The following is a 27,817-nucleotide window of genomic DNA, read 5'->3' as shown; positions in this document are numbered from 1 at the left end:
GCATTTGTAGGTGTGCTTTAATTACTACTCTAGCTGTATCTTCAGCAGCACTATTGCAGCATTTTCCAGTACATGACACCTTGTAACAAAGCATCCCTCAAGCATAGCTGAACACTAATTAGTGTATACGTGCAGGGCAAGTGTCTCCAGGACAGTAACAGGAAAGCTAGAGTTAGAGAAACAATGGATGGGAGGATGCCACCAAGCATGTACTTCACAAGAATACAGAATCAAAACTCATTCTTCTCTCTCAAAAATACACACATTTAATGTTGGTCTTTTAATTCTAAGAAAAAAGCAATTCCAAAAATACAAACTGAACATCAGAGTCAAGTCAACCACCTTAATAAAATGAAATGACATTCACAATAGTTAAGTCTATGGACAACTTAAGTTTGACAAATATTTTCTCACCCCCACCCCCAAGTCCCCAAGTACATTCCAATATTTATCTTTAAATGAAACTTTATGAAAAATACTGCTGGTGTTCAGTTAGAATTAAAGGACTTGGATAAAGTGAAACAATAAAGACAGATACAGATGGTACGAGTAAGGTTACAAAGGCTTTACATTTTGCATTATCCCAAGATATAAACATTCAAAAATTAACATGAAGTTGCTGTGTTATCAAAATATTGCAGCTATAGGCAAGGCAACATTAAATTAATAGCTGAGGGTGTGAGAAAAAAAAACCCACACATTTTAGTGAAGGTAAACAGAAGTGGCAGTTTTTAATTAGCATTTTTATAAAGCTAATATTACCCGGCCAGCCATAAACCAAGCACAGGATTAAAAAGCTTTCTCTGCTTCCTTTGGCTATAAGGTGACAGAAAAAAAAAAAAAAATTAAAAAAATCACCTTTTCAAGTTGTTCAAGATGAGCAGAAAAAGTCAAATAATCAAGTAATGGAATAAATAAGTACTAACCCAGGCAGTACACTTTAAACCACTCTGTCATTTTTAAGTGTTACATAATTTTATTTTGGTGGTAAACTATAAGCATATAAGAAAACTAACCTTATGCACTACAGTGAATAACCACCAAAGTAAAAATATTCTTCTGTTTACTCTTTGGCTAAAATCCCCTCAAAAGTAGCAGACAAAGAAAAAACGTCTAATACTGGCAAGAGACTTTTTTGATTTTTGTTTTTTAAACAAGTAAACTTATCAATTTAAAAGTTGGTACATTTTATAAAAACAAAAGAGGTAATGTTGTAATAAAATCAGTAACGTTACTTCAAATGGCAACAAACCGTTTGTTGACCCTGTGCAATAATACACTTTGTTCATACTACATTTATCAAAATATGACTGTTTCTACAGATATGTAGGAATCCTGTGTGTGACTCCTGTCAACTTAGTTTATAACTGGGACACAAAATTTACAATCAGTGTGCCACAATAACTTTCATATTGTTATTCCTAGTAGAGTTAACTTCCAAATGTTCAGATCCTGCATTAAACAGTTAATTCACATGGAAAATAATGGAATATATTACCTAGAACATATGAACATCAATGACTGCACCCATTGCCAGAACACGCTGCACTGGTTTGACACTTTTCCTTAGTACACAGAAAGCAACAGCACCCAATAAGCCTGAGAAGAAATGCTGCTGTGTAAATACTGGCAACTATTCCTGAAAAAAGAATTATGGGATGTATTCTCAGAAGCTGCCCAATCCCATAATTTGTATTGCATAGGTCACAATCACACATATATATATACACGCACAAGTATGTGTGTGCATATATACATATGTATATACACACACACATGCGCACACACACACACAAAGAATATATTAAGAAGACAATGAAGTCTGGTCACAGAGCAATTTACAGGCTCAATATATTTTTTTTTTTTTTTTTACACTTTGTTTGAAAGAAAACTTCAGTATTTTACAGTCTTCAGTAGGCATTATATACACTGCACTTATGAAATCTAGAAAGTATTGAAATAGAAATACATTTCTGCAAACATTTGGGTAAGAAAACAAACCAAAATTTTTCAAATATTTGTGCTATCTACATAATATTTTCTCTAAATCACAATAACTGTATCCATGGAATGTTCTCTAGAAAATGTCTTTTTTTTTTTTTTTTAAAACACCATGCACATTTTTAAGCAATTGTAACCCAAAATATCCCAACCTAAAACAATCTAACAATGTTCAGATTAAAAAATTTAAGTTTCAGATCAGGTTTTAAAAAGATAAGTCTTTATCACAAGAACTGTAATGATAACAATTACATGTTAAGGCTAAACTGGTTTTGTTTTGTTTTTAGAAACACACTTAAAGACACATTTCTGTCGTGGCTCTGCATTATGAACTGTACTTACAGATGACAGTGCAGTGAACATAATGTTCAGTCCTACAGTCAGGATGCAGTTGCTCCTTCCCACTCCACAAGATACTGCACCTTTCCATCAAGTGTCACCCGACGAGCCAAAACACGGTATTTTTCCCCACAAGCTATTCTACCTGCTGCACCAAAATAACTAGTAATAGAGTTCTTCAGATGATTGAGCTGTAACTCCTGATCTGCTAAGTTGTTAAGTATCTCTGTATTGAGTTCATCATACTGGTAATCTTCTTTGCTCTCATCATCTTTTACAATTTCTGAATTTTGAGTCTGGAGTGCTTTTCGTGGAAAGCGACCTCTTCTTCTCAAATGTGGTATTGCAGCAGGCCAAGTTCTTCCTGTACGAGTCCTTTTTCTCGAGTCGGATAAACTATTAAAAAAAAAAGCGGTAACTCCAAGAAACTTATTCGAAATGTATGCTTTATCATCAGTTATTTCCTATCATAACTGCTTTGTTCTATTTTTCACTGTAAAATATTCATTGCTTATAGATTACTATAAATATGGCACTTGCAAAATAAAGATTATTTACATAAGAAAAATTGTACTAATTTAACAAAATGTCAGAAAGGTTAGCTAAGTGATATTAACTTATGCCTAGGTATATTAAGAATACTATTTTGATACAGCTTAATCCCATTCTTCAGCAAATTAAAAAAAAATTGTTCAGAGAAGTCTGCCCCAAATGTACTTAAATTTGCAAATTAAAAATACAGCTTTATCACACAGGTAGGCCTCAATTACAAAAGCTATACTACAAAAGAGTTTGAGACTTGATATTTGTTAAGACTGTAAATAAAAAAATAATTTATGCACAGTTATTTTTGTCAAGCTGAATTTATGTCAGTAAGTGAAAACTCTGAAATATGGAAGAAGATATTGCAAAATCTATTCTACGTCACCTCTTTCTACAATAGTACGCGACTTTATAAAGATTTATTTTATGTGGCCAGAAAAATACGTATATCCAGAACTCACACAGATTTGTATCTAGTAATAAAAAAAAAGCTTCTGACATTATCCAAGAATAAACCATCATCCAAATTTTAAAAATGTCCAAGATACAAATCCTTATGTAAAAACCTCCATCTATAATTTGCACATACTTAAAAGTGTTTGATAAAGTCCTTAATTAAATGGTATGCAAAGTTCAATGTTCAAGACTCCTATGTAACATACCAAGGAAAAAAAGCACATCTTTTTAACTTAAAAAAAAAAAAAAAAAAAAAAAAAAAAAAAAGGAATAAAGGGCAGAAATACAAAACAGCGACTTAAGTGCTTAGGTAACAATTTCAGAAGTCTGCAGGTTAAATATGAGTTTTTGAAGACAGGCTATTTGTAGCAGTAATGCACACAAAAATGACTCATGAAAGCACTTGATAGCATGAACCAGAAAGAGACAAGACAAAATAAGTAGATTGAGGATCCATGTACCTCAATAAAAGAGAAATTTGTTTGCTGAACTTGAGAGATGGAAAAGTTCAAGCAACAATTTATCTGCAGAAAAGTCAATTGTAGTTAATAATTTATTAATGAAGACTGTGCCAAAAATTTTTCATGCTTTATTACCTGTAGAAAATCACCACATACTTAACTATTCTTTAACATGAATACACAAACCTACAAAAACAAAAGCTGCTAAAATTAATTCAGGGTACACATCAGCTCTTTTATGGCCTTTATTAGAAAACTAAATTCAGGAAGTCTTTATGGAGTTCAATTCTCTGCAGTAAATGTAATTTAACTACATATTTTGCATCAACAAAAAACAGTAGTTAGTGAACACAAAAAACTGTCACCCTGTCTGTTGTAAGCAGGGCTGAGACATACTAGTTTTCTTTTGTCCTATTTCTTCAGATTTCCCCATGCAATTTATAGCCCTACACTGAGTCTCAGTTGCTCATCACTCCAAATCCCACTGAATTACTGTATCCTCAATGTTATACCCCTTCACAATATCCTCAGTTCTCTATTTATTCTCCCACCAGTTCTGCAATACCCTTACCTCCATTTCACTTACCCTATGGCTGCCTCATAACTTAAGTCAACCTCCTACCTTATCTTCTACCTTTGTTTTGCCAAAGCTTCAACTAAAAAAAAATTAAAAAACAAAAAAACCCAAAACCAAACAACAAAACAGCACTGGCAATGACTAGGCCACAAATGATTAGAAAATTGTCTGCCTTTCTGTAAGTGTGGGTTTGTGGTTTGGGTCTCTCTCATCCAAGCATTTATCTTCATGAATCTTGTTAGACTAACTTCTTTGGAACTACCAGGATCAGATTTCATGGAAGTTAGCCAAAAGGTTCAGAACTGACTGGAATTACAACAGAAACTCAGGTTTTCAGAGACTCCGAACATTACACGTCATGCTTTGGGAAGATACCTCTTGTAGGATCCCTGCAACATCTGGTTATTAAGGATGAATTATTGTTGAACCAATTGTTACCTGTCCCCCCCCCTTTCAGAAAATTTTATTAAAATGAAAAAAATTTTATTAAAATTTTTATTGCAAATCTTTATAGCAGATAGAGTAATTGAATAATTACCTATAATGTCTGGAAATGCTAGATGAGGTAGTTTCTTTCATACTGGCAGCACCTGTGGATTCCACATCTGAGGTATTGGATGAATGTGCAGTTCCATCAGATTTCCTGATATGCACGATAACAGAGTTGCCATGTAATGAAAATAATTTTATATTAAAAACAGAGCTGACATTTCAGAAGCAAACAGATAAATGACATAGTATTATAATGTTTTACAGGGCTTGGGGTTTGGAGGGTTTTTTGGAGTTTTTTTGGGTTGTTGGTTGTTTTTTTTAATTTACCCAACAGTGCAGGGTAATTCCAAGGCTGGGTTCTCTATCACTGGAACTGGTTCATTATCCTAAGAAGATAGGGAAAAAAAAAAAGAAAAAGAAGAGTACTTCAAATTAAGTTTTAATTGCTGCATCAATTTTGAGGATGAATGGGGGAATATCACGATTCAGATGAACTGGTTATATTTTTCTTCAAAAATGATAATCCAGTTAGAGGGAAAAGGGTGAAGGAGTGGCAGGGAATATCAAAAACCTTACCAGAGGAGGCGACTCTGGAGTTTTGTGAATCATTTTTCTTGTATAGGGACCAGGTGGACGACCTACTGATTTTTTTTTCCCCTTTCTTTCTATACCATTACTTAATTCCCTAGAAGAAAATTTATATTTTGTTGTGTATTATTGAAGATAGTTTTCATTGAATATATGTTTTCCTTTGACAATGAATACACAATTAGATGTGTATTGCTAAAACATTGTGCTAAATGAGGTTATTCTGGTAAATCAAAATTGTCAGGTACAAAGCTACATATTTTTGCCTCTACAATAACAAAAAAAACACAATATCTTTCTAGTGATATTACTGATTCCCTAACATTGAAGAGGAATTAACAAGTGTTAAATGTTGTTTATTCATACGATCACACTGGTAAAAAACATGGCACATTTACTAATGTAAGTTACAACTTCACATCATGCTTCCTATTTAGAATTCTAGCTAGATAATTGCATAAGAGCTCCAGAAACACAAGATTGTTTCCTAAATGGCAGCAAAGTTGGGATATTTTGTTTTTCTTACTGCTAAATTTCACATTGGGTTTGTTTGGTTTTTTTAGAAGGATCCTAATAGAAAGCCAATTAAATTCATTCAAGGACCTTGTTCTTACTAACAGTCCACCTTTACAGTTATTTAAAAAAAAACACGTTCTACAATGAAAATACCTTTTTGGTAGGTACCAAAAATATACCCAAAGTAGCCCCGATTCACCACAACATTGCTCGAATGACTGGGTTATTTTACCTCACATCAGGGATTGGTTTAGATGATTTTCTGCCTTTAATTTTGAACTCATGAGAAGTTCCTTCTGGTTCTTTCTCAGCCTTTAAAGCAGCATTTGGTGGGACAGGAGGAACACGAATTCTCAAGCCAAACAAATGCTTCTTTTTCTTTATTTCTTTTCCAGACATAAACCTAGATGATTTTAAATTAATTGTTAAAATTCTGACCCCAGGGAAAGCAACTTTTAAAATAGCAATGTCCATGCAAAACAAAACTATGCAAATTAGGATAGTCTAGTGGTATTTTATTCCCCTCTTTCCCCTAACGCAATCCTCACTCTCAAATACAGAATGCAAAGTGGAAAGAAGATGGAAGTTAAAACAAATTTTTTCTCATTATCTGGGTTCCACTCCAACAGTTATGTAATCTTATAGTTTGAAATAGAAACAGTGTTTAAAATTTAAATGTTATCTGCAGCCAAAGTGATTATCAGATAGACTGAGCAAAGGAGACTGAAGACTGTAATCTACAACAGATTAAATAGGCAAACAACATTTAAAACAAAAAGTACCAATAACTTACATGGTCTTGTAATCATTTAATGCCTCCAGTACATGCTCATATCTTTCAGATTTTGGTGTATCTGCCAGCTGTGAAGTATTAAGAAATCATTTAACCTGTCAAATTCTATAGTAATAGAAATATTCTAGTTACTTTGAGTCACTGTAACTACAGGTTTGGATGTGAAGTACATTTATGATGTATTAGCTGTGGAAACTACCTAACACCAAAGGACCTTAATCATCATCCCATATATTCTGTGATTTACATCAACAGAATTCATGCCAGGATCAAGCCCAGGCCAAAGAATTTGTGTTTCACTTGTAGTAAGTGCAAGAAAAATATCTCAAAGAATTAATATACTCAAAGAACATAATACCAGCTTGCCCTCCCAAGACTGCTCAGAAGAATTCTTCTGCAGCATTATGTCCTCCCAATAACTGAGATTGCAAGCAGAAGATAACTATATTGACACAAGAACTTAGTTATTTTACTGGTGATCATTTTAACCGAAAACCTGCCGCAGGACCCAATTCCCATTTTTGCCAACATTATTCAACACGATACAAAAACTGGAAGAGACCCAGAAAAGTTAAGAGTGAAAAAGGGGAAGGGGGCAGGGAAGTAAATCCATTTTCATGTCCCTTTTGCTAAGACCCAGTCTAAGCTCCCTTCTTGCACCAAAGCCTGAAGCAGCTAGTCCCTTTCAAGCTACCAAAACATGGTATCTTCTCTCTAAAAAATTACATACTTATGAATTAGAGACATAAAGCAGAATAAGTATGGTGGTGACTATAAAGAAGTGGACACTACATTTATATAATAGAATTCAGAATAAGATTATTTTTATATTTAGACAACTATTTTTAAATTCCAGCGAAGCTAGTATATTTCCAGTTGCCATGCCAAAATGATCCAGAATTTATATCCAATTGGCTCTGCAGAAAATTTATCTTTAATTATAGAGTTCACAAACAGTATAAATTTCACTATTAGTATGAATACTACAGAGCAGACTGTGCAATATTTGCAGCTCAAAAAACCCCTACCAACCCCAACAACCCAACCTTCAAATACTTTCTAAAAGAATACAATTCTGACCAAACAGGACAGATAAAAATGCTCAAAAGATTAAATGTGCTAACAGCTAAATAAATGAGTAAATATACTCAAAACCAGCCTTTTAACACAATTTTGGGCAAGATTCAGTGTACCTGACTACTAAAGTTCAGGGAGATATTCAAGCCATTTTAGCCAAAGAAAATAACAACTGGTTTTATACCATCTTTACCATACGCATTCAGCACAGTTCATTGCTATCCAGAGGTCTTGCAACTCTGCAGCACTTAACTACAGAAAACTACCATATATTTATTACATCCTAAATAACAACATGCAAAAAATTACTGGCTTGGGAGGTCTGATAATTCCACCATTTACTCCTACCTTACCTATGGCTGAAAAACTTTTCCTCTTATTCAACTGAAAGCAGCTAGAGAAAGAAACCAAAGTGTCATTTCTAGTAGTGGCCTTATTCAGGCAGTGAACAGTGGCAAGCTAAGAATATTACAAAAACCCTAAAACCATTATATTGTAGATGTTATTCTTTCTGTGACTAATTTACGTTTAATTAAGAAACCAGATTAACCAAAGTAGTAAAATACATTTGCCTCAAATTTTTCAAGACAATTTTTCCCAGCTTAGTGAGAGACATTTAGAATCTTTTCAGAATAAAGTCTTGAAGACATCCTCAACACAGCTTTTCTGCATTTATTCAAAATCTACCCCTTCAAAAACAGTCTTCAGACTTAAAAAAAGTAGCTTTCTCAAAGGTGTACAAATATTGATTAAGGAATTGAAAGTACCACTTAAAGAGGTGAGTTTCTTTATTTTGGATCTCCCGACTCCTTCCTCCCCCTTAGTTACGTGTTTATCATATAGATTGAGCGGGGATGGATTCAAAGTGGAAAGGGGGGAAGAGCACAGTGAGGACTGTATGTAGCCTTTCAGCTTCTTCAAAATGGTATGTGTGCTCCAAGTCAATGGCAGCTAGATAGCTCCACTCTCCTCATCCACACCACAGCTGCTCTGACCAGCCATTCGGATATGAAATTATGTTAAATCTAAAAGAAAGTTTTCTTTTGCGAAATAAACAATTTCCTCTATATTTCCCTCAATACCAAGAGAAGCAAAAGTCAAAATTAAACACCACTTATCTATTTGTTAAACTGCGCAGTAAGACAGCCAGAACATTTCATTCTATGGAAAAGATGCTGTGAGAATTACCACATTTTGTGCAGCTTTTTTTTTTTTTAATTAAAGCTTGAGACTTGATATGACAGAATTACTGACTTGATATGACTTAGCTAAGAGATGCCATACATCCCAAAGTAAACCAGATGTCTATTCATAACAACACTAATTGTCATTTTTTAGTAATGCTTGAGTGTTTGCTTGTCTAAGAAACTATTGACACTCATAGCCTAAACATATGTATTTTAAACTGTTTTCCATTATTCATTAAAAGTAGTTACTCATTTAAACCAAGAACATACATTCGATTCTCAAATTGTGTCTGCTAGTAAAAATGATTACACATGTAAGAATTTAGTGAAAAGAAGTATGAAATTAGGATGTACTCATGATCAGAATATTTCAAACCAGTTACATGCCACCTGCATTAAGAAACTTCAAAACTCTTAAACAATTTTCACGCATGAGAAAAGTGCATACTCTCTTACCAGTAGGCCAATTTGAATTTAGACATAAATTTTACATCCAACCTTACGTGCGGAAACAAGTATTTACACTGCTCCTCTTAGTTAAATATGAAGTCAGTCTGCTTGGGGAAATGGATTTCCTTTAATGCTAAGATGACTGCACAATAAATCAAATAGCTGGAAAAATAACTAGTACAAGATGCCTTGACAAGTAGTTGAATCAGACTAGAAAAGGATCAAAACAATCTTTAGACCTGGACATGAACTGATCACCACCCATGTTTGCAAGAGGGAGGAAAAAGGAAATGTTTGTGTACAATAATTTGTTATATGTTACACCTTAGAGACTTTGAAGATGCCTTCATATGTAATATACTCTGCATTCAGTTCTACATTTACATTTTCTGGTCTGTGCTCATGAATTTATCAAAGAAGTATGAGAATTATAAAATGAAAAGAAAGGAAAAAATATATATGCAACAAAATAAACAGTTAAATATAAAGAAAGTTGCCATGCAAATAATAAAATAACAGATACATGGATCACTGGAGAAATTTTACAGCTCAGAATAACATACACCACAAAAACCATTCTTCTTCCGCAAGGAAATTAAATATGATCCTATTATTTGGGATTACCAGATTTTAAGGTAATAAAGGCTTTAACATCCAGAATAGAACAGTTCATAGGTCACTAACTTTCAGGACATATGTATGCACTGTGAGGAAAAACGAGAAAGAGTATTTCAATTACTTACCTCACCAGGATGCAATCTATCCCAGTTTTCATTAATGTAGGCCATGAGTTCAAGCTCTGAATCGAAGTATTTCTTCTTATGAATAACACTTAGGTTGTAAAGGCATAGATGTGCTATATCTACCCTAGAATTCAGAAATATTTGAATGAAAAACAGAAGAAAAGTCATCTTTGTCTTCCAATTGCTTTTATTTGAAATAAATTAGTAGGAAAGATATTAGCATGATATAGTTAGAGGAACACAAAGCACAACTTAAAACACTCAATCCAGGGAACAACATGAGGAAAAGAAATGACAGGAGATTTCATAAAGATTCCTTCTGCTTTGAATCTTACTTTCATCTCTGCCTCATCTCATTGTCATGATGTTCTTTTAAATGCCAAAACTGGTCTAAACCATAGAATATTTAAGTAAGTCCAAATTCATACTTGAATGTATCAATTCGAATTCATGCAAGTATTTGCATGAATTAACATTTAACAAGATAATTTCCACCACATATTTGTTAGCACATACCCACTAAATTAGATATAATTTCTAATATGGTTTAGTTCAAAGATTTCAAACTACAACTAACCATTAAATCTCATCGGAAGCTATTATAAAATGCGTCAAGATGCATACACTAGTACTCACTCCATTTGGCTTATCTAAAGGCTTCGTTTGAATATCTCAGTCTTCACATACACAACAAGTCAGTAGTTGCTTGCTACTTCACTGAACAATCCCAGGAATAAATTCTGAGAGCGCACAATTGCAATATATCTCTACATTTAAATATAAACTTTGAAGGAAAAGTTGTCCCTGTTCATACAAGCAGTAAGAACAGCTCAGAAGACAAGAGAGCAAGTAGATTTCCTTTTTTGCAAGGAAAATCAAAATACTAAAAAGAAAAGCAGAGCATGTATTCAACTCACCCTTTTTTTTTTTTTTTTTTTTTAAATTCATACTTACCATCTCAAGGGTAAACGTTTGAGGTATTCTGGTCCAGAACTGCAAACTGAGCAAATGAACGTATAAAACCTAAAAATATATACATATGTATATGTACATGTGTCTGGGTGGTGGGTGTCTGTACACACACACACTCTCTTAATGTTTTAACACCCTAGTTATGAAAAAATGAAAGTTAAGCAGGCTAGAAAGCCAGCCATATGATATTTGAGAGGCCCTTTGTCCTTCACCTTCTTTTATCAACCTCCACAGTCTGTGCTGGTACCTACCAGGGCAGATAAAAGGTAATTCCTCAATTTTATCCTGGTACCATTTTTTCATATTCCTTGATAAAGTCCCTCAACCTGTGACTGTATCAGTGATGGTGCTCTGTATTGTCCCCACTCCACTCTCTCAAATGCAGAAACCTGTGCACCAGTGTAAGCATGCATTTAAAAGACCCATGCATTCCTGGGTCTTAACTCAGTTCCTTCATACAAACATTCCAACACAACCAACAGCTAAAAGAAAGTATAATAGATAATGAATGAGATAATACTTGATTCTCCTCCAGTTTTCTCTCTTATCTGCTCCAACTGCTCCAAGTTCCTCTTAACATGAAAACACAGACTAGCACTCAAAATTTTCATTTCCTTTTGTCCCGACTCATCACACATGAACAGAGGACATACATAGCTCCCCTCAAACTATCCATCCAGCTCTCTCCAGTTCCCTATACTGTTAGTACAGGCAACTACCACTGCTTATACACACTGACAACCTACCTTGAAGCATGGTGCCTGTTGCATACAAGAGATTAGTCACCTACACAATGTGAACTTGAAAGCCCTTATCTAACTTATAGGCCCACTAAAGTGGTCTGCTTTAAAACTTCCAACCTCCCAATAGCCAGCATCTATAGTATAATGGACTTCCACACAAAGTCAAGTCAGTAACACTCTGAATTCAAATATCCATTGGTTACCCCACCACCCCACTCTCCTTCATTAAACTGAGATGAAGAACTGTGTTTTCCTGGCACCTGAACACATGTGTTATTTCATATAATCTACATAAAACTCACCCCATTTTTGGAACATACTGTTGTATTACAGGTGCCTTAATAAAAGCTCATATGTGAGATTCCCTCCACATTTTAAATAAAGACAACCATAAAGTACAGCTTAAGTTTCTTACCTGTCACCAAAAAGCATTGGCTTTTGGAGGCACTGCACGCAAGCCTCATGAAACCACTGCTTACATTTGCAGCACTGCAACATCTTTAGATACCAGCTTCACCAACAGAAAGAAAAACAAGATGTGTTAAAGTAGTATTGAAAATTGTTCTTCATTACATTTAAATTACCTAGCAAGGGATATTCTGACCCAAACTTATTTTCATAGTTTATAAAACAGTCATCTGTACAGATATTTCGTAATATTTAGTTCCATAATGAATCACTACTAGAAGAGAGTGACTACGAACAATAAAAGATAGTCTAGTAAAAGGATTAATTAAATATTTATTTTCTTCATTTAGTAATTTCCTCTGACAACCACCTTTTAATACTTGATAAGTAATCAGTAACTCCATATAAGCTCCTTCTCACACACCGGATTAGCTTCCTTGTTATTTTCCAAAGCACAACCCAGTCACATTAAGTCACAAACAGTCGTTCTGAGGATTCAACTACTTGAATCCTCAAAATGAACCTCATGGTTTATACCTTTTTTTTTTTCCCTTTTCCTTTTTCAGCTTCTCCCTTGAGAAAAGGAACCATGCAAAATTGAAGGCAATGTTTGTCCAAGTCTGCAAAATTCTCAAACCAGAGCTCTGTCTCTGAATATAAACTCAAAAGCTTCCCTTCTTTGTTGGGCTCTTGACTTGCATCACTTCAAATCTTCAATGCTATTTTAGTCATTTACTCATTCATGCAGACACCAGAGTACTTATCTCTACCTGCTTAAGAAGTCCTCTTCTTGCCTTTCTTGTAAGAAAGAACCAGCAGAGGACTCTGTAATGCCATAAGAGGAAAAAAAGTCTTTACCCTGCCAATAATTGCAATCCAGGGTATGACGCTATGGTAGGATCAGACAGCTGTCTATTCCAACAAAATTTAATGAACTAATCTCTAGATACATCCATATTTGTGACTAATAACAGAGCTGAGTTAACAACAGAAGAACACTGCCTAGAATTGCAAGAAGATCAACAAACAACTCCAATCAACACATTAACAGTAGCAATGCAAAAAAAAAAACTTCTTGCTTGTTGTAGAATAGACTGTGATGTTATGTCATGGTCACATGACAATATTAGAACAAACCAAAAGATCTGATGGGAGAAGGAAAGCCATTAAAATTGTATTTCCCATGAGACATTTAAAAAAAAAGTATATATAAAACAAAATTCCACTTTGCATTGAGTTTAATACCTACACACAATAGAAATAGAAACTAACAAGTTCACAAGTACAAGCCTACAGGATCAGGGCCAAAGTCTGCAGCTGCATTATGGAGAAAAGTTCTTATAATCTGTTTACTTACTCTCCAGGTCCTCCACAATAGCAGTAACACTGCTGGACATTGGTTTTATGACCTGCATCCCACTCAAGGTCTGTTGCATTATACGGTAACGTTTGTTTCATGACTTGCAGTGCTTTGGCATTTGGTCCCTTCTTAAGCGCACCACCCCTCTGGGCCAGAACAAATACATTAGTTCACAAAAACAATAATATATTTTTTAAACTTTCAAATCCTTTAATTTAAAAGTTAAGGAAATTTGTCTAGAATCATGTAAAGTACTTCCACGTTTATGTGTTAATACTAACGTATTTGTTTAAAAATAACTTGAAAGCCAAACCTCATCTAAATATTAATTCCCAACATATAAAACTCCCATTCAGATCAAAGTTAACAAAAAAGAAATCACTGAAAAAAATGCTATTTCTTTTGTTTGTTTGTTTCAACTTCAAAAACAAAGTATGCAAGCAATATGGGATGTATTAAGAGATGTTTTTCTAGAAACACACCTTTGTTGTTGTTGCAAAAACGCACTGTCGACAGAGCCATTTATCATCTGAATCAATCACGCTGGAATCAATATTTGGTGTGTGACAGAGCTGATGATAACCTGTATAAAAAAATGATCAACCGAAGTGTTATTATAATGGCAAAAGAAGCTTACACAGAATTAACTATATAAAATTTTAATGCAACTAAGGCATTATCCATCATTAAGTGCCAAAAATATGATCAAAAAGATTGTTAACACATTCAAACGGTATTTTAAATTTTCTTAGCACAAAAAATAAACTTTACTTACAGAACAGGCGTTAGCCAGTTTAACATGGATTATCATTATTCACTGAGCTTTTAATAGCCGCTAAGGGCTATAAAATCTAAGATCAGCTGAGCAGTCAGAGCCAGGCAAATACCCTCCTTCATAAAACAAATCAAAAAATCTTTTAAAATACAGTAAATAGAAAAAAAAAATCTAGTTACCTTGCCCACATTTATCACATATAACCATTTCATTTGGTGCTTCTGAATACTCTTCCTGACATATTGTACAGACCATTTCCCCACTTTCAGTGGCTCCTAAACAAAGATGAAAGTGTGATTTTTTTTTTTCAGATTACATCTACAGTTGGAACAGTTACCACATGTATGACTTGTTTCGTAATTTCTGTTACAGATCCATGCATTGTAGAAACATCGTTACAGAGCCTAACTTCTTAATAAAATTAAATTCAGACATTTTGTACAGACTGTGTCACAAATATTTATATCACTTATCATAGGCTAACAGATATTTATAGGCTATATATTGCCTATTTACTATGCAGTCCATTGTTCCTTAATATCAACAATAAAAATTAAATAACTGAATGATGAATGTAAATGCAGGCTAAAAAAACAGGTATAAACAAAACCCATCTGGACAACTGATAGATATGCTTCTTTTCCTGTAAATATATGCACAATTTGGTGCATATGTTTTTGACAGATCTGCCAAGGTGCTTTAATATCAAACTCCAACACTCTCAGGAAACATGTTATTACTTCTTATACATATCTCCAAGCATAAAAAAGCACACAGTTAAAAAAAGTTAGCTTGCAAACTGGAAACAAAACTACATCTTGCTTCAATTATACCATGTATCAATCTAAAAATCTGGATTAAAATACAAGTTTCTTAATCTACATGTTGTCATACTCATGCATTAAAGTTTGATAGTTACGATAAATGAATCAAAGATCATAACTAGTACTATACAGAAGCAGAACAGTAGTATCTTAAAAGATTCTCAAAAAAAGCCATTGATTTTTCGCTGTTATGAATACAAAGCTTCTCATGTTAACAGGTGAAGTCCTTAGTTTAAACATCAAAAATCAGCAACAGCCAGATCAGATTTCCATTGCCTTTATATGATGAGGAAATCAGATTTTCAGAAGACATTGTCATCCATGCTTCATTAGCATTAGATTATCAAAATACTAGCTACTCCCTAAATATCTGGGGAAAAAAAGTCAAAGCTAATATACAATAGATGTCTCACTTGATAATTGCACATTTCTTTATACCACATGAATACTCCAAAATCTGTAATGGTTTCTTATGTACAACAGTTATGGTGTTACTTTTAAATGTGAAAACTCCACTCAAATCTAGGATTTTTCCAGTCTTTCGTTTCTTTCCACGTCATGTTGTTTCAACTGAAAACAATAGGAGGACATAAACTCGGTGTAAATTAGGGCCTGGAGTTTTCTGTTAAGACAGAGTATTATACTCTATCCCCATCCAAATAAACTCAAATGGGATTATTTTTAGAAGTGTTCTCCCCTCCCTGCACATAGTTACATGAAAACAAAAAAAAAAAAAACAAAAAACCAAACCACAAATAAAAAAGTAACTACAATGATAGAGAGTTGTTTGAAATTTTTATTTTTTTTTCCATTTGCCTAATTCATGATCCTGGGTCACATTAAACTATATCACTCTTTAGGATGCAAGAAAGTAATAATTTATTTTAACAGATATAGTAATCTAAACAAATAAAATACCAAAAATACCAAACAATGACTACTTCACTGAAGTTCTTGCCTGTTTGTATGTCCTTCCAGAGAACCCAGGATTTGGAACTGTCTTCAAATATAATGAAGCAGTTCTGTTTCAGTTTGTTTATCTGAAAAACAAAAATCCAGTGGAAGCCAGAGTAAAAGGACTAAACAGAAGAATGTATTTAATATTGAGACAATAATACTGTAATATTTAACCAACAGATGATACTGCAAGACTCCAGTGAAGTTAAAAAACTGTTTACCTTTTTGATAGTTCCAAGATAAAACAAGCCATCTGACCATCTAGCTAGGACATCCTGACCTTCTTCAAATTTACACAGTGGCTTTTTGGCTTTCTGTCCATCACGTAATGACAGCTTGGTCAGAGATGCTGAGGTCTTATGGCTTCGACGTAAAGGAGACCGCTTATGGACCAGTGAATTACCCACCGCTGTAGAGTCTCTAAAAAAAGGGAAGCAAGGGAAAAGGTAATCAAAATTTGTTTAAAGTAAGAAACCATATATTTTAAATATTAATATGACTCTCAGCTGGAACTCACTTAGCTAACTTCAGGTAATTAAAAACCTGGTTATGTTTTCAGACTCTACACACCTTTAGTAGCAGTGCCTCTGCTACTGTAAGAGTCCACAAAATTTGAAAGAGGCCAGTTTATATAAAGAAAAAATCTTCTACGAAATTAACTAGTGTAAATGAGAATGGGGAGACACAAACTTTCCAGCTCAGAGACTCTTCATAAAGTCACCAGAAGCATCAAAGAATGCATCAAAAACATTCAATACAGGATTACTTATGACTAAAACATTAGTCACTCGAGTTGCTGACAGTTTTCTAAAATTTCAAGGTAGCTAAAAAGCCAATTCTAACTACATTACCTCGGCAGGGAGGGTAGTAGTTGACAATTAACATGGTATTCAGCAGTTAGTTACTTAGAATTAAAATAAAAATAAAAAAGAAACAAACCAGGTTGAGGACTATGCTAACTCAAGGTCTATACTAACGCAGGTACTTCCAACACAGCATCATGCTTTGCAACTAAGCATAGCTGTAAAGGTTTCCAGCAAAAGAATTTCTACATGTTAAATTTCTAGTGTAAAGTAAGTTTCCTCTCTGTTAGAATCAGAGAAGAAAAACAAAAGAAGTTGCAACCTTTCTTCACACATTAAACTTGAAATTATAAATTACTTCAATCAGTAATAATTTTTTCCTCACACAATTCCATAATATTTAGCCTATTTATATATAAGTGTGAATATGCTTTTATGTCAGACTAGCTATCAAACACTAGACTCCAAGAGTAAGATATAGAAAATTCTAAAATAAGACCAGATAATTCACAAGGAAGAATCTTCATAAGTAATAGGGAGAATTTGAGACTATAAAACAAAGTTAGCATTCCTATATCCAAATGTATTTTCTCTTTAGAAACTAAATGTATGTATAACTATGACAAACACAAGGGACAGATCAGGAAGTTAAATAGGATAGAGTCAATTGAAAGAGCAAAGTTTCACCTCATTCAAGATAGCTTTGGTGTATTATCAGCACCAGAAACATTTGAATTAAATCACAAAGCACCAACAAAACCAGTAAATAAATCAGTGTCCTATATAGTTTCATGAGAATTGCTATTCAGATATCAGAGAAGTTACTCTGAAGTTTCAAAGAGAAGGGAATCCCTTCTCCCTAAAAAGTTTACTATTTACATTCAATATGAAAATTAAACTGGAATTATAATGGCTTAAAACATTAAAAGTATGCAAAAAATGCAAAAGTTAATATTCCAGAGAGCAATCAACAGGGTTTTGCATTAAACACTTTAAACCAAGAAGGTCAGACACAAGAAAATTAGACAGCTGTTTTAAGCATATTTATAATCAGTGTAAGCCTAAACAATGACACGACAGTAAAAGCAGCCATAATGGGCCAGACGAGTGTTCCACCTAGCCCAATAACTCTGGCACCCTCATGCACAACTGGGTCACCAGTTTAAGTCCTGCCTGATCCCCAATACAAAAATATTCAGACAGGTGACTAGGGAAGACCAGAGAAGCAGAGGAAAAAAACCCCAAACAAACAAAACTTAGAACAGCACTCCTCTCCCAAATATTCTCTAGGTCTCTTACAGAGTGTGGATCCAAATATCTCAAGCAGCAATATCTTCACTTTTTTTTTTTTCTTTTTCAGTCCTTAATGGAATTTTCTTCTGCAAGTTTTCCTACATGTTTTGTTGAACCTGTAAAGCAGTACTTCTTTTTACTTGTTTCACAGCTGGTACCTTGTCACTACATTTGACACCTTTCATCACTGCATCAGAAAAATAAACTGTCATTTTTCCACCTTCTCGCTTTGTGCCCCAGTAATAATGTTCAGACCCACCCAGCCATATTTCCCAGCTAATGAATCCTACCAATGCTGCTGCTTCTCACATGAAAGCTGTTTAAAGTTACCACTGCTTTTCCCCAGTTCTACTCTAACCTCTGATAAATGGGACAGGATGCATACAGCATTCGAAATAAGTTTACAATAACAGGGTAGTAGCACGGCAGCCCAGGCCATTTTTCATTCTTTGCTCCTTTCCAACTAATAACATTTGTAGCCTTTCTCCCCTCTCCCCTCCACAATCCAGCGTTGAGTTAAAAATATCAAAGAATTATTAGAAACTGCAGGTTCTCGTTCTAACTGCTCCCAGACTATTGTTTCTCTTCCCACCGTGTTGATTGCTTCTGTTTGCACCAGATTTCATTTGCCACTTCATTATCCAGTCACTCAGTAGCTTGAAGTCCTTCTACACTCTCTACATTATTCTGAATAACCTCATACCCTTAAATTATTTCATCATTTAACCTTACCATCTTTTGTACATCACTGCGAGATTTTGCCCCTTATCTTGTACAGTAGCTTAAATTTTTGCAAGGGCCTCTGAAGCAGGACTGCAGCCCTTACTTAGCACTTGGTGCAACCCATGTTTGTTCTACTCTCTCCTTTGTATCTGTACAACCATTTACACAGCCAAGTATCAAACAGGCTCAGAAACAAATGTGTCTGAAGTCAGCCAGGCAAGAGAGCAAAAAAAGGATTACCTTCATCAGTTCCCCAAACCTTTCTGACTACGCACAGGTCCAACTTAGCACGAAGCAAGCAATGTTCAAAGTCTAGGCAAGGTTTGATCAAAGCAGCCTAGAAATAGTTGTGAAACTATAACTTGGTCTCAGCGAATAATTCTTTCCCTGGAAAGGGCTCATCATTACAAAGTATTATAGTATTTAGGTATTTCAAATTACATCTATGAATTTGATTTAGCATATTAAACGGTTTCATAAGTTGCCATGTGTAGTTTGAAGCGCTTAATTCGTTAGTGCACCTTGAAACTGTTTTACAAGTGTTTTGATGGGACTACTCGCTTCTGGAGGTTCAAAGATTTGCTTTCCAGCTTTTTATCTGGTTTGATTTAAGAGACTAGAGAAAGCAGCTAAAAAGCAGGAACATTGCTCCTGTTTTCCAGTACTTGAAAAAAGGTGCGAAAGATCTTGCACAGAATAAGCAAAAAGACACAATCAATTAATTTATTATACGCAATCTAGTACAGATTTATATTTAAAAATCAACAACTATTTTTGAGTTTTATATTTTAAAAAGTCTTCAAAAGCATGAGACTTTCTTTTAAATACAGCAGTTTGTCCCATAACTCCATTCAAATTCTAACAAAAATGTGTTGTGCATCATTTTCTGGCACAAAGCACTTAAATGAGTCTATACATTGACTTACACAACAGCCTAAATTCACAATAGCTACTTCAGACACTGAAGGATCTTGACACACAGTAAAGGTCTGAGCCAATAAAGCAGACACTTCTCCATTGTCCACATTGCTCTCCGTGGGAGACAGCACTGCTGAAGTGATGACTAAATAGCTCACGAAGTAGCTCCTGCTGTGGCAGTTTATGGTTTATCTAACACAGACTGAAAATAGGGTTAGTTATCACAATAGGCTGACACTAGCTTAACAGTTGCTTTCCACATGGATAAGAAGTTCCTCTTGAGGGAAACATTCCCTCAATGTTTTTGATGGAGATTAAGTGGGAAGAGCTACTGTTTTAACAAGATGACTTTAATTAGCAAGCCATAAGTTACTTAAAAGTAGGTGTCTCTGAAGTGCCTTCTAGAAATATGGCACATATCACAAGAAATTCAGTGCAGACTGTAGTGGAGTACCAAGAAGTCACATGTACCATTAAAATAAAATTTCTGTTGGAAGTGAAAATGCAAACTGAGGTTAACTTCTTGCTTGCCAATTTTGAAATTGAAGGTTCCACATTTTCCAGAAACTTGCTTTCAAGTCTTCCGTGAAGTCAGCTCCATAGCACCTTCCTACTATACCATTTATAGTTACTAACAAAATTAGTAACCTTTAAGTAACAATTTCCCCACCATCTTAAAAACTTATTTCCAAGAACTTCTCATTGCAAAATATCCAACAGATGTCTTAAGTTTTTCTGAAAAACTTATCCAATACAAAAATCTACTTTATCTCATTTAACTTGCACAGCTAAGCTACACTGCATGTCATACAGCATGTCCAACCTACCTTGGCTTTACATCCTTTACTCAATACTGGATATGTTGTTGCTGTATTCTTAGTCAAGCACTTAAAATGTAAAGAAAGTAACCTTTCAGAAGTTAGTAGGGGAAGACAGTAAAACATCTCTGCATGTTGAAATACACTTCAAAATAGAAGTGCACTTTCACCATTTCTTGAGAAGTTGATCTCATGAACTAGAGAAAATGCTCATTGATTTTTCACCTTGGGGCCTAGGTCATAAACACAGTTATTCAAGCAAGACAGGCAGAAGACCTTCTATTTATCTACTTAATGAATTAATTTATAACATGCTTCAGCAGCAGGAGATAGCCTGTCATTCTTTGTCAACAGGAATGGCAAACTCCCTTGGAAGGTAAGCTACGTAAATCAGTCTGATTTGTGAACCATGACAACTCACTATGCATAGTGTTGTATTTATCCAAATTAGATTTGTTAGCTTTGACTTGTTTGTAACTCTTCCTAACCTCTTTATTAGAGGTTAGGAAACTTCAAAGTCCATTTGATAGCTCTGACTTCTGTAACTCCACAGCAATGCTACAAAGGAAGAAGCAAAAAAGTTAGGGGAAAAAATGTGAAGAGGCTAGAGAATTAAAAAGGCTGAGCACTCTCCCTTTTGTTTCCAAGTGTCTTTTTCCTCAGCAACAGTGCCAGGCTAAGGTCATTCATACTCCTGTACTCCTTCCTTTGTAACAACTGCTGTGAAACAACTCCTGTTAAGAAAAACTCCCTTGACAGGGTTATTTTTTCAGCCATGTCAGTTCACTGCTGTTTCACAGAATGGTTTGTCAGCACAACAGAACAAATGCAAACAAGCAACTTGGGACACAATCTCCCTCAACTGGCACCACCAGACAGCATGACTGTACTATAGACAGTTTCATTGACGATCTATGCAATTTTGGTAAATTTCTTCCAGAAGGGCTGTATGATTCACAAATACTGCAACAGTAACAGATGATAGTTACCTTATGAGTACAGATAGTTTTTGGAAGCCAATTCAAAGATACTAGATTTTAATAACTAAGTGCCCAAAGCATATTAAGAGAAAATTTTAATCCACTAAGACAACTCAAAAAAGTGGGACCGACAGCTAATTCATTTATTCCCAGTAAATACAAATCACACTGAAGGGAAGGGAAGATGAGTTTAGAGAGCCCAGCAGATTTAGCAGAAGGGAATTCAGACCAGAAATCACACACACACACAGAGCATCCTATAAGACAACTCACATAGATCCTAAACCTATCTCAGAACTGGAAAATGTGGTATCACATAGGAGAGGAAGATCTAATGAAAGAACTTAGAGATAATCAGTTTAAGTTCTGAAAGTGCAACATTACTGCTGATTAATTGCAATTGTTGTGTCTAAAGTTACAAACTAGACTTTTATTAAACTTTAAAGAAAATTTAATTATGAAGGGCTGTAAAATACCAGCAGTCTGTTCTGCTCTCCTTAAAACAGGACAGTTGACATCTCACGGGGAATGAGGGGGGGCATGGAGGTCTAGCAAGGGCTCAGAACACTCAAAACTGAGGGCCATTGACACATGGCTTATCCAATACATCAGATTTCCCCCCTCCCACCAGCTCTGGAATGACAAGCTAACTTCTCCATAACCTTTCTATTCACTTTTCTTTCCCTTAATATGGACTAATTTTCTGATATTTTAAACAAATTAAAGCACCTCACAGAAAGATCTGGTGACTAGACAAGCCAGGTAAGCAGCAAGCACTCACAGCCAGAAGGAAGCAGAAAAGGGAAACGAATCTTTTCCGAGAGCCACAATTTTAGCTGGTTTACCCAACACCACATAACCAAGCCCAAGCCATGCTTCCAACATAGCTGCTAACCTGTTACTGGGAACCAGTACCTCTATTAACAGCTGGAGAGGTGCTGGATCCCAGCCACATGTTTCTTCCCACCTTCCTTGCAGCTTGTCTGCCATTTATGAGATCTAATGCCAAACATTACTTGTTCACTTTGTCAACCATACCTACCTCTGCCCAAATAGCAAGATTCTGCTGGGCCAAGACGACAGACAGACAGACTTAGCAGGATACTTCCTTTGCCTCATCCCGGGGCTCAAACTTAAGATCAGTCTGATTCAAAAAAATAAAAAGTTCACTTTCCTTTTCATAATGGCAACTTTGTTGCAACAGTCACTGCTCCAGTTATACATGAACAATCTATTATATTAGTAAATTGCCATTCATTTCTTTCAAGCAGAGGATCCAGTACAAGTCTAGGTTATAGCCTATCCTTTTGTGGTACTTCACATAGCCAAATTAATATTGAGCTTCCAGTGTAGATGTTCTGTGACATGGCACAAGATACACTTTGAGCTCCTTATCCTTAAACTATTTTGTATTCTTCTACAATCAAAAGCCTAAGCCACATCACTAACTGTACAGAATAAGGATAAAGGGACTCTAACCTGGGCATTCCTCAGTCTAGAAAAGCAAAGAGTAATGGTTGGGGGACAAGAAACACATTCTCAAAATTATTTTCAATTTTTACAGTTGTTTAGGATAATAGAATAATTCAGGTGAAAAGGGATCTCAGGAGTTCTCTCGTCCTGCTCAGCATAGCATCAGCCATGAGGCCAGACCAGGTGGCTTTATCCAGTCAGCCTCCAGTGCGGGGGGCCACACAACCACCCTGGGCCCCTGTTCCACTGCTGAACCCTCCTCACGGAGAGGGGCAAAAGTTCAGCCCTGGGAACCACAGGCTGGTTAGCCTTGCTTTGGTCTCTAGGAAAGTCATGGAGTAAGTTGTCCTGAAGACATTTCTGGACACATGGAGAGGTGGTGACTAGAACATCACATATTTACCGAGGATAAATCACAGCCTGACCACCCTGAGCACCTTCTGTGTTAAAAATGGCAGGATTTGTGGACAAGGGGAGAGGAGTCGATGCCACTTACCTCAACTTCAGCAAGGCTGAAGGAAGTGCCTGACAGGAACCTAATGAAATTCAACAGAGACAAAAGCAAAGTCCTGCATCTGAAGGAAGAACCCCAGGCGAAGATTGTCTGGAGGTCTGACAGACAGAAAGCAGAACATGACCCAGCAACATGTGCTGTGAGCAAAGGCAAATGGTATCCTGGGCTATACTAACAGGAACAAAACCAGAAGACTGACGGGAAGCGATTATTTCCTTCTACATACAACTCATTAGACAGCATCTAGAATACTGTGTTTTGGTCTTCCCAGTGCAAGAACATCAAACTAGACAAGTTTGGTGAAGAGCCACCAAGACAGTCAGGGACTGCAACACTTGCCCTATGAGAGGAGGCTCAGGGAACCAGGCTCATTCAGCCTGGAGATTAAAAGGCTTCAGGGAGGCATAACAGCAGCCTTCCAGCTCCTATGAGAAAATTAGAGAGGTGGAATTATTCGCTTCACAGTTGTGTACGGCAGGAAAACAAGAGGTAAGACGCATATGCTGAAATAAGAGAGATTCTGATAGGTATGGGGCAGGGAGGAATGTTTCCCCCTCCTCCCACCATGAGGAGGGTTCTGCAGTGGAACAGGGGCCCAGGGTAGTTATGTGGCCTCCCCCACTGGAGGCTGCCAAGGGCTGACTGGATAAAGCCACCCGGTCTGGCCTCATGGCTGATGCTACACTGAGCAGGATGAGAGAACTCCCAAGATCCCTTCTAACCCCAGTCATCTTTTGACCCTGTGAAGTATGACTGTCCTTAATAAGATTGACTCATGTTATTAAAAAGAAGAAGGCAGCAGGATAAGGGCATTCTCATGTCCACAATACTACAATAATTTGTGATTTTGGTTTTACTTTCTCACATTCTCCCTCAAGAAATAATAAATAACTAGAAGTGGTTTAAATCTATTTGACATGCAAAGTGAAAGTATTAGTCTTTAAAAGATCATTACATAGTAACATATTTCCCTACATATTTAGTATGTAGGGAAATAAGGGTAGGGCAGTCCTGTACTATAAGAGCCATTTGTTTGGGATTGATCCTGTGTTTGTACACAAAGTGAAGAGGCAGAAGGTAGCATCGGGGAAAGAACAACGGTTATCAGGTAGCAACACACCTTTTCAGATCAGAACTTCCCTTAATTGCATACTTAGCACCTCCTCGAACACAGCAATTGCCTTTTGGGTTTCTATGGTATGCAAATACAGGATGTCCAGCAACATACCTAAGGGAATATGGCACGCATACACCCAAGCAGTGAAACAGATAACACAACATGCTGACTTGCACTGGGAGGAGCCAGAGGTGTGGGGGGTGGGGTGGAGAAAAACGATTTCAGAGGTGATCAAAACCCCATAAGATAAATCTCCTTCTTTAAGGCTAGTCTCCAAGAACGGCAACCTTCATAAGCACTCCATAGAAAGAAATTAAAAATAAATCAATCTAAAAGATAAATAAAGTATTATTGTCCTCCAAGGTATTTAGTGAATGAAATATGTCCAGCTCATTAGGAATGTTCTCATCCTTGGCTCTCTTTCTCTCAAAGAAAATTAAGCCTCTTGATTTCACTCCTCCACAGAGATTATACCTTCTAGGAAGAGACCATCAGCCTGAAATCTAGATTGTTCAAAGTGCAATTTCAACTAGTTTCAGCGCTTTCAATAACAGGTATTACCCTGCCCAAGGACCCTCCAGCAATACCTGTGGTTTTATAATTCTTCTCCTGTTGTGTTTTACTCAAAGACTTACACTTCCCCTCCATTTCCTGCAAGGAAGGCCTGTGAAGAAGGTGAAACCAACTCTGCAGCAAGCTCAGAAGTCAGTCACACAAAAAGCACTGTCAATTCACAAACTAAGGGAAGATTCATATTGAATTCTAGCCACGTATGTTTCTTCCCTCCAAGCTTTTTCCTCCACAACTAGCATGAGGAGCACAAAATATGCTTTAAAGCATTTTAGGTGCCTCTAGTACTATATTCATTCACATCTATCTCCAGAGAATACAGAAGCTCACTCTCTACTAGGAACTGAGCTACAACTTATTTGTTACAGCTGCTCTTTTCAAAAACTTTACCTGATCTCCTAATGCAGGGAAGGACAAACGTGACTGTATCCAAGGCCACCCTTGATACTAACTACCAGTGCATATGTCTTTCACCTATTTAAAAAAAAAAATTAATAATATATACCTCAACAACTGGTGACTAGCCATATTAAGCCAACTTTTGATAAGCATCTATATCTGATTTAAAATTCCTGCCAGAGTAGAAAAGACAAGATGTTGAGAAGCCACAGATCTCTATTTGACAGATTAAGAGTTAAATGTGGAAAACATTACTACATTATACTCAGTATAGATCCAACGTTTTACCAGCTTGTAGCTCCTTGCAAAGATCCTTCTTGCTTTCACTACTTTATTGTGCATCTTCTTGCATATTTTTAAACTTTATTCTCCCTTACTCTCCTTCCATTAAAAAGCTATGAACCTATTAACCTGTACTCTAGTACTACAGAAACTAAGTTTTTTTCTTCTTCTAACCTCAAATGCTTTCAAATTAATTGTAATTTGAGCTCTCAAAAAAGGGACAAACATTAACACATTAACTTTTACCAACCTGATTACAGACCAAAAGAAAAAACAACAGGGGAACTGTTTTCTTATTATCCTATGCTTTTGACAGTTTAGGTGTAAAGCATTGACTGATCACTTTCCCTTACACTAAGTCAGGAGAAAATCATGCTATTATCCGTTACTACGTTTGACCTTTTAAAGTCATGAGCAGGGCCTAACTAACAGAAAGAAATTCAAGAAACAAGCATGATGCTACACTGCTTTCCTGGCAGGCTCTTTCATTTAACTATGCAGGCCCTCTCCTTTAAATAGCACCCAGATACTTCATGGATGGATGATAAGCCCTAGTATTTCAACACTGGTATCAGCGTCCACAGCATCCAACACAGCACCATATTGTTCTCTTTGACTAACAAAAGTATCAACCCATTCTTCCTACAGAAGGCAAATACCAAAGGAAAGAAAAGACATTATCGCGCATCCTTTCAGACTGCAACAGTTACCATATTTTAGCGGACTAAAAAGGTAAGCTTCCAAGCACGTTCGAATTGTCTAGCTTGACAGAGACGAAAAGGTGAGGCGTTGCAAACAAAAAAAGAAACCAAAAACAAAGTTACCAGCGAACACCACCACCTCTTTTGTGCTGCTCTCTCCGCCCTCGAGCAAGCGCAGCCTACTCGGACAACATCCTTCAACGAGAAGATAAAAATACAGCTGGCGCAAGCCTAATCGCAGCCCCACCGCTGCGGCACCTCCACGGACCCCGTTAGACGGCCTACCGCCTCCGTTCCCTTTGTTTTGGTCACTGAAGAGCACCACTGACCCCTTACTTGCCTGCCAGCGTCCGCCTCGGAGGGAGCTTCCTCCCCCTCCCCCAAAGGCCTCCGGGCCCCCCCCCCCCGCGCCGCAGCGGGGCCCCTCGCACCCCCTCCCCGACGGGCGGCGCGGCCGCCGCGGGGGGGGGGGATGAGGGGGAGGGCGGGGGGTGGGATGCGGCACCGGCGGCCCAAGCTGCGGGGCGCGCCCGCCCCCCGTCCCCCGCGCGGGGCCCGGCCCCCACTCCCCCCCACCCTCCCGCCGCCGCCGCCGCCACCGCGGCGGCCCGCCCCCCCCACCCCTCACCTCATTCGGTCTCTCCAGTGGTGCCAACCGCCTCATACAGGGAAATCAGCGAGCTCAGGAGCCTCCCCCCGGCGCCCCGGTACGGCCGGGCCCTCGGTGCGCGGAGGGACCCCCCCGAGCACGGACCCCACGGCACAGCGGAGGAAAGGCGGCGGGGGAGGGGTCAGACCCGCTTCACAGACAGCCCGGCTCCACCGTAGCCCCTCGCCATTTTTGTTTCCCGCGGAGGAGAAGCTGGTGCATTCTGGGAGCACAAAGGGCCTCGGCCCCGCCCCGGCGGGCCCCGCCTGCGCCGACAGGCAGCTCCTGGGCCAGGGGGCGGGGAGGAAGAGCGCC

The 27,817-nt window shown here is 36.9% G+C and overlaps 1 protein-coding gene across 4 annotated transcripts; it reads right to left on the bottom strand.

Moving 5' to 3' along the window:
- MTF2 (metal response element binding transcription factor 2) lies at positions 1–27,723 on the bottom strand. 4 transcript variants are annotated; one of them, XM_049808987.1, is made up of 15 exons: positions 27,482–27,723; positions 16,484–16,682; positions 16,264–16,345; positions 14,661–14,756; positions 14,189–14,289; positions 13,704–13,852; positions 12,354–12,449; positions 11,178–11,246; positions 10,224–10,347; positions 6,767–6,834; positions 6,206–6,376; positions 5,446–5,554; positions 5,197–5,255; positions 4,916–5,020; positions 1–2,736 (listed from the first exon to the last, which is right to left on the bottom strand). In XM_049808987.1, exons 1-15 carry the CDS (start codon positions 27,484–27,486, stop codon positions 2,382–2,384), a joined length of 1,788 nt encoding a protein of 595 aa, XP_049664944.1. In that variant the 5' UTR covers positions 27,487–27,723; the 3' UTR covers positions 1–2,381. The 4 variants fall into 4 exon arrangements, with proteins under 4 accessions (XP_049664944.1, XP_049664947.1, XP_049664946.1 ...); XM_049808990.1 differs by lacking the exons at positions 16,484–16,682; positions 27,482–27,723 and having other exon boundaries at positions 16,233–16,347; XM_049808989.1 differs by lacking the exons at positions 16,264–16,345; positions 16,484–16,682; positions 27,482–27,723 and adding an exon at positions 15,801–15,963.
- Positions 27,724–27,817: the final 94 nt, after the last annotated feature.

Source organism: Accipiter gentilis, chromosome 8 (genome assembly GCF_929443795.1).
Source record: "Accipiter gentilis chromosome 8, bAccGen1.1, whole genome shotgun sequence".
NCBI classification, from domain to species: Eukaryota; Metazoa; Chordata; class Aves; order Accipitriformes; family Accipitridae; genus Astur; species Astur gentilis.
Note: the sequence above shows the minus strand (reverse complement) of the source record. Positions and strands in the feature narration are given on the sequence as shown.

Coding starts and splice junctions, on each gene's coding strand:
- MTF2 (XM_049808987.1), bottom strand. Junction 14,757..16,263: donor CTGGAAGGACATACAAACAG/GCAAGAACTTCA, acceptor ATCTTTGTTTAG/GAGCCACTGAAAGTGGGGAA. Junction 11,247..12,353: donor CCAATGCTTTTTGGTGACAG/GTAAGAAACTTA, acceptor ATATATTTTTAG/GTTTTATACGTTCATTTGCT.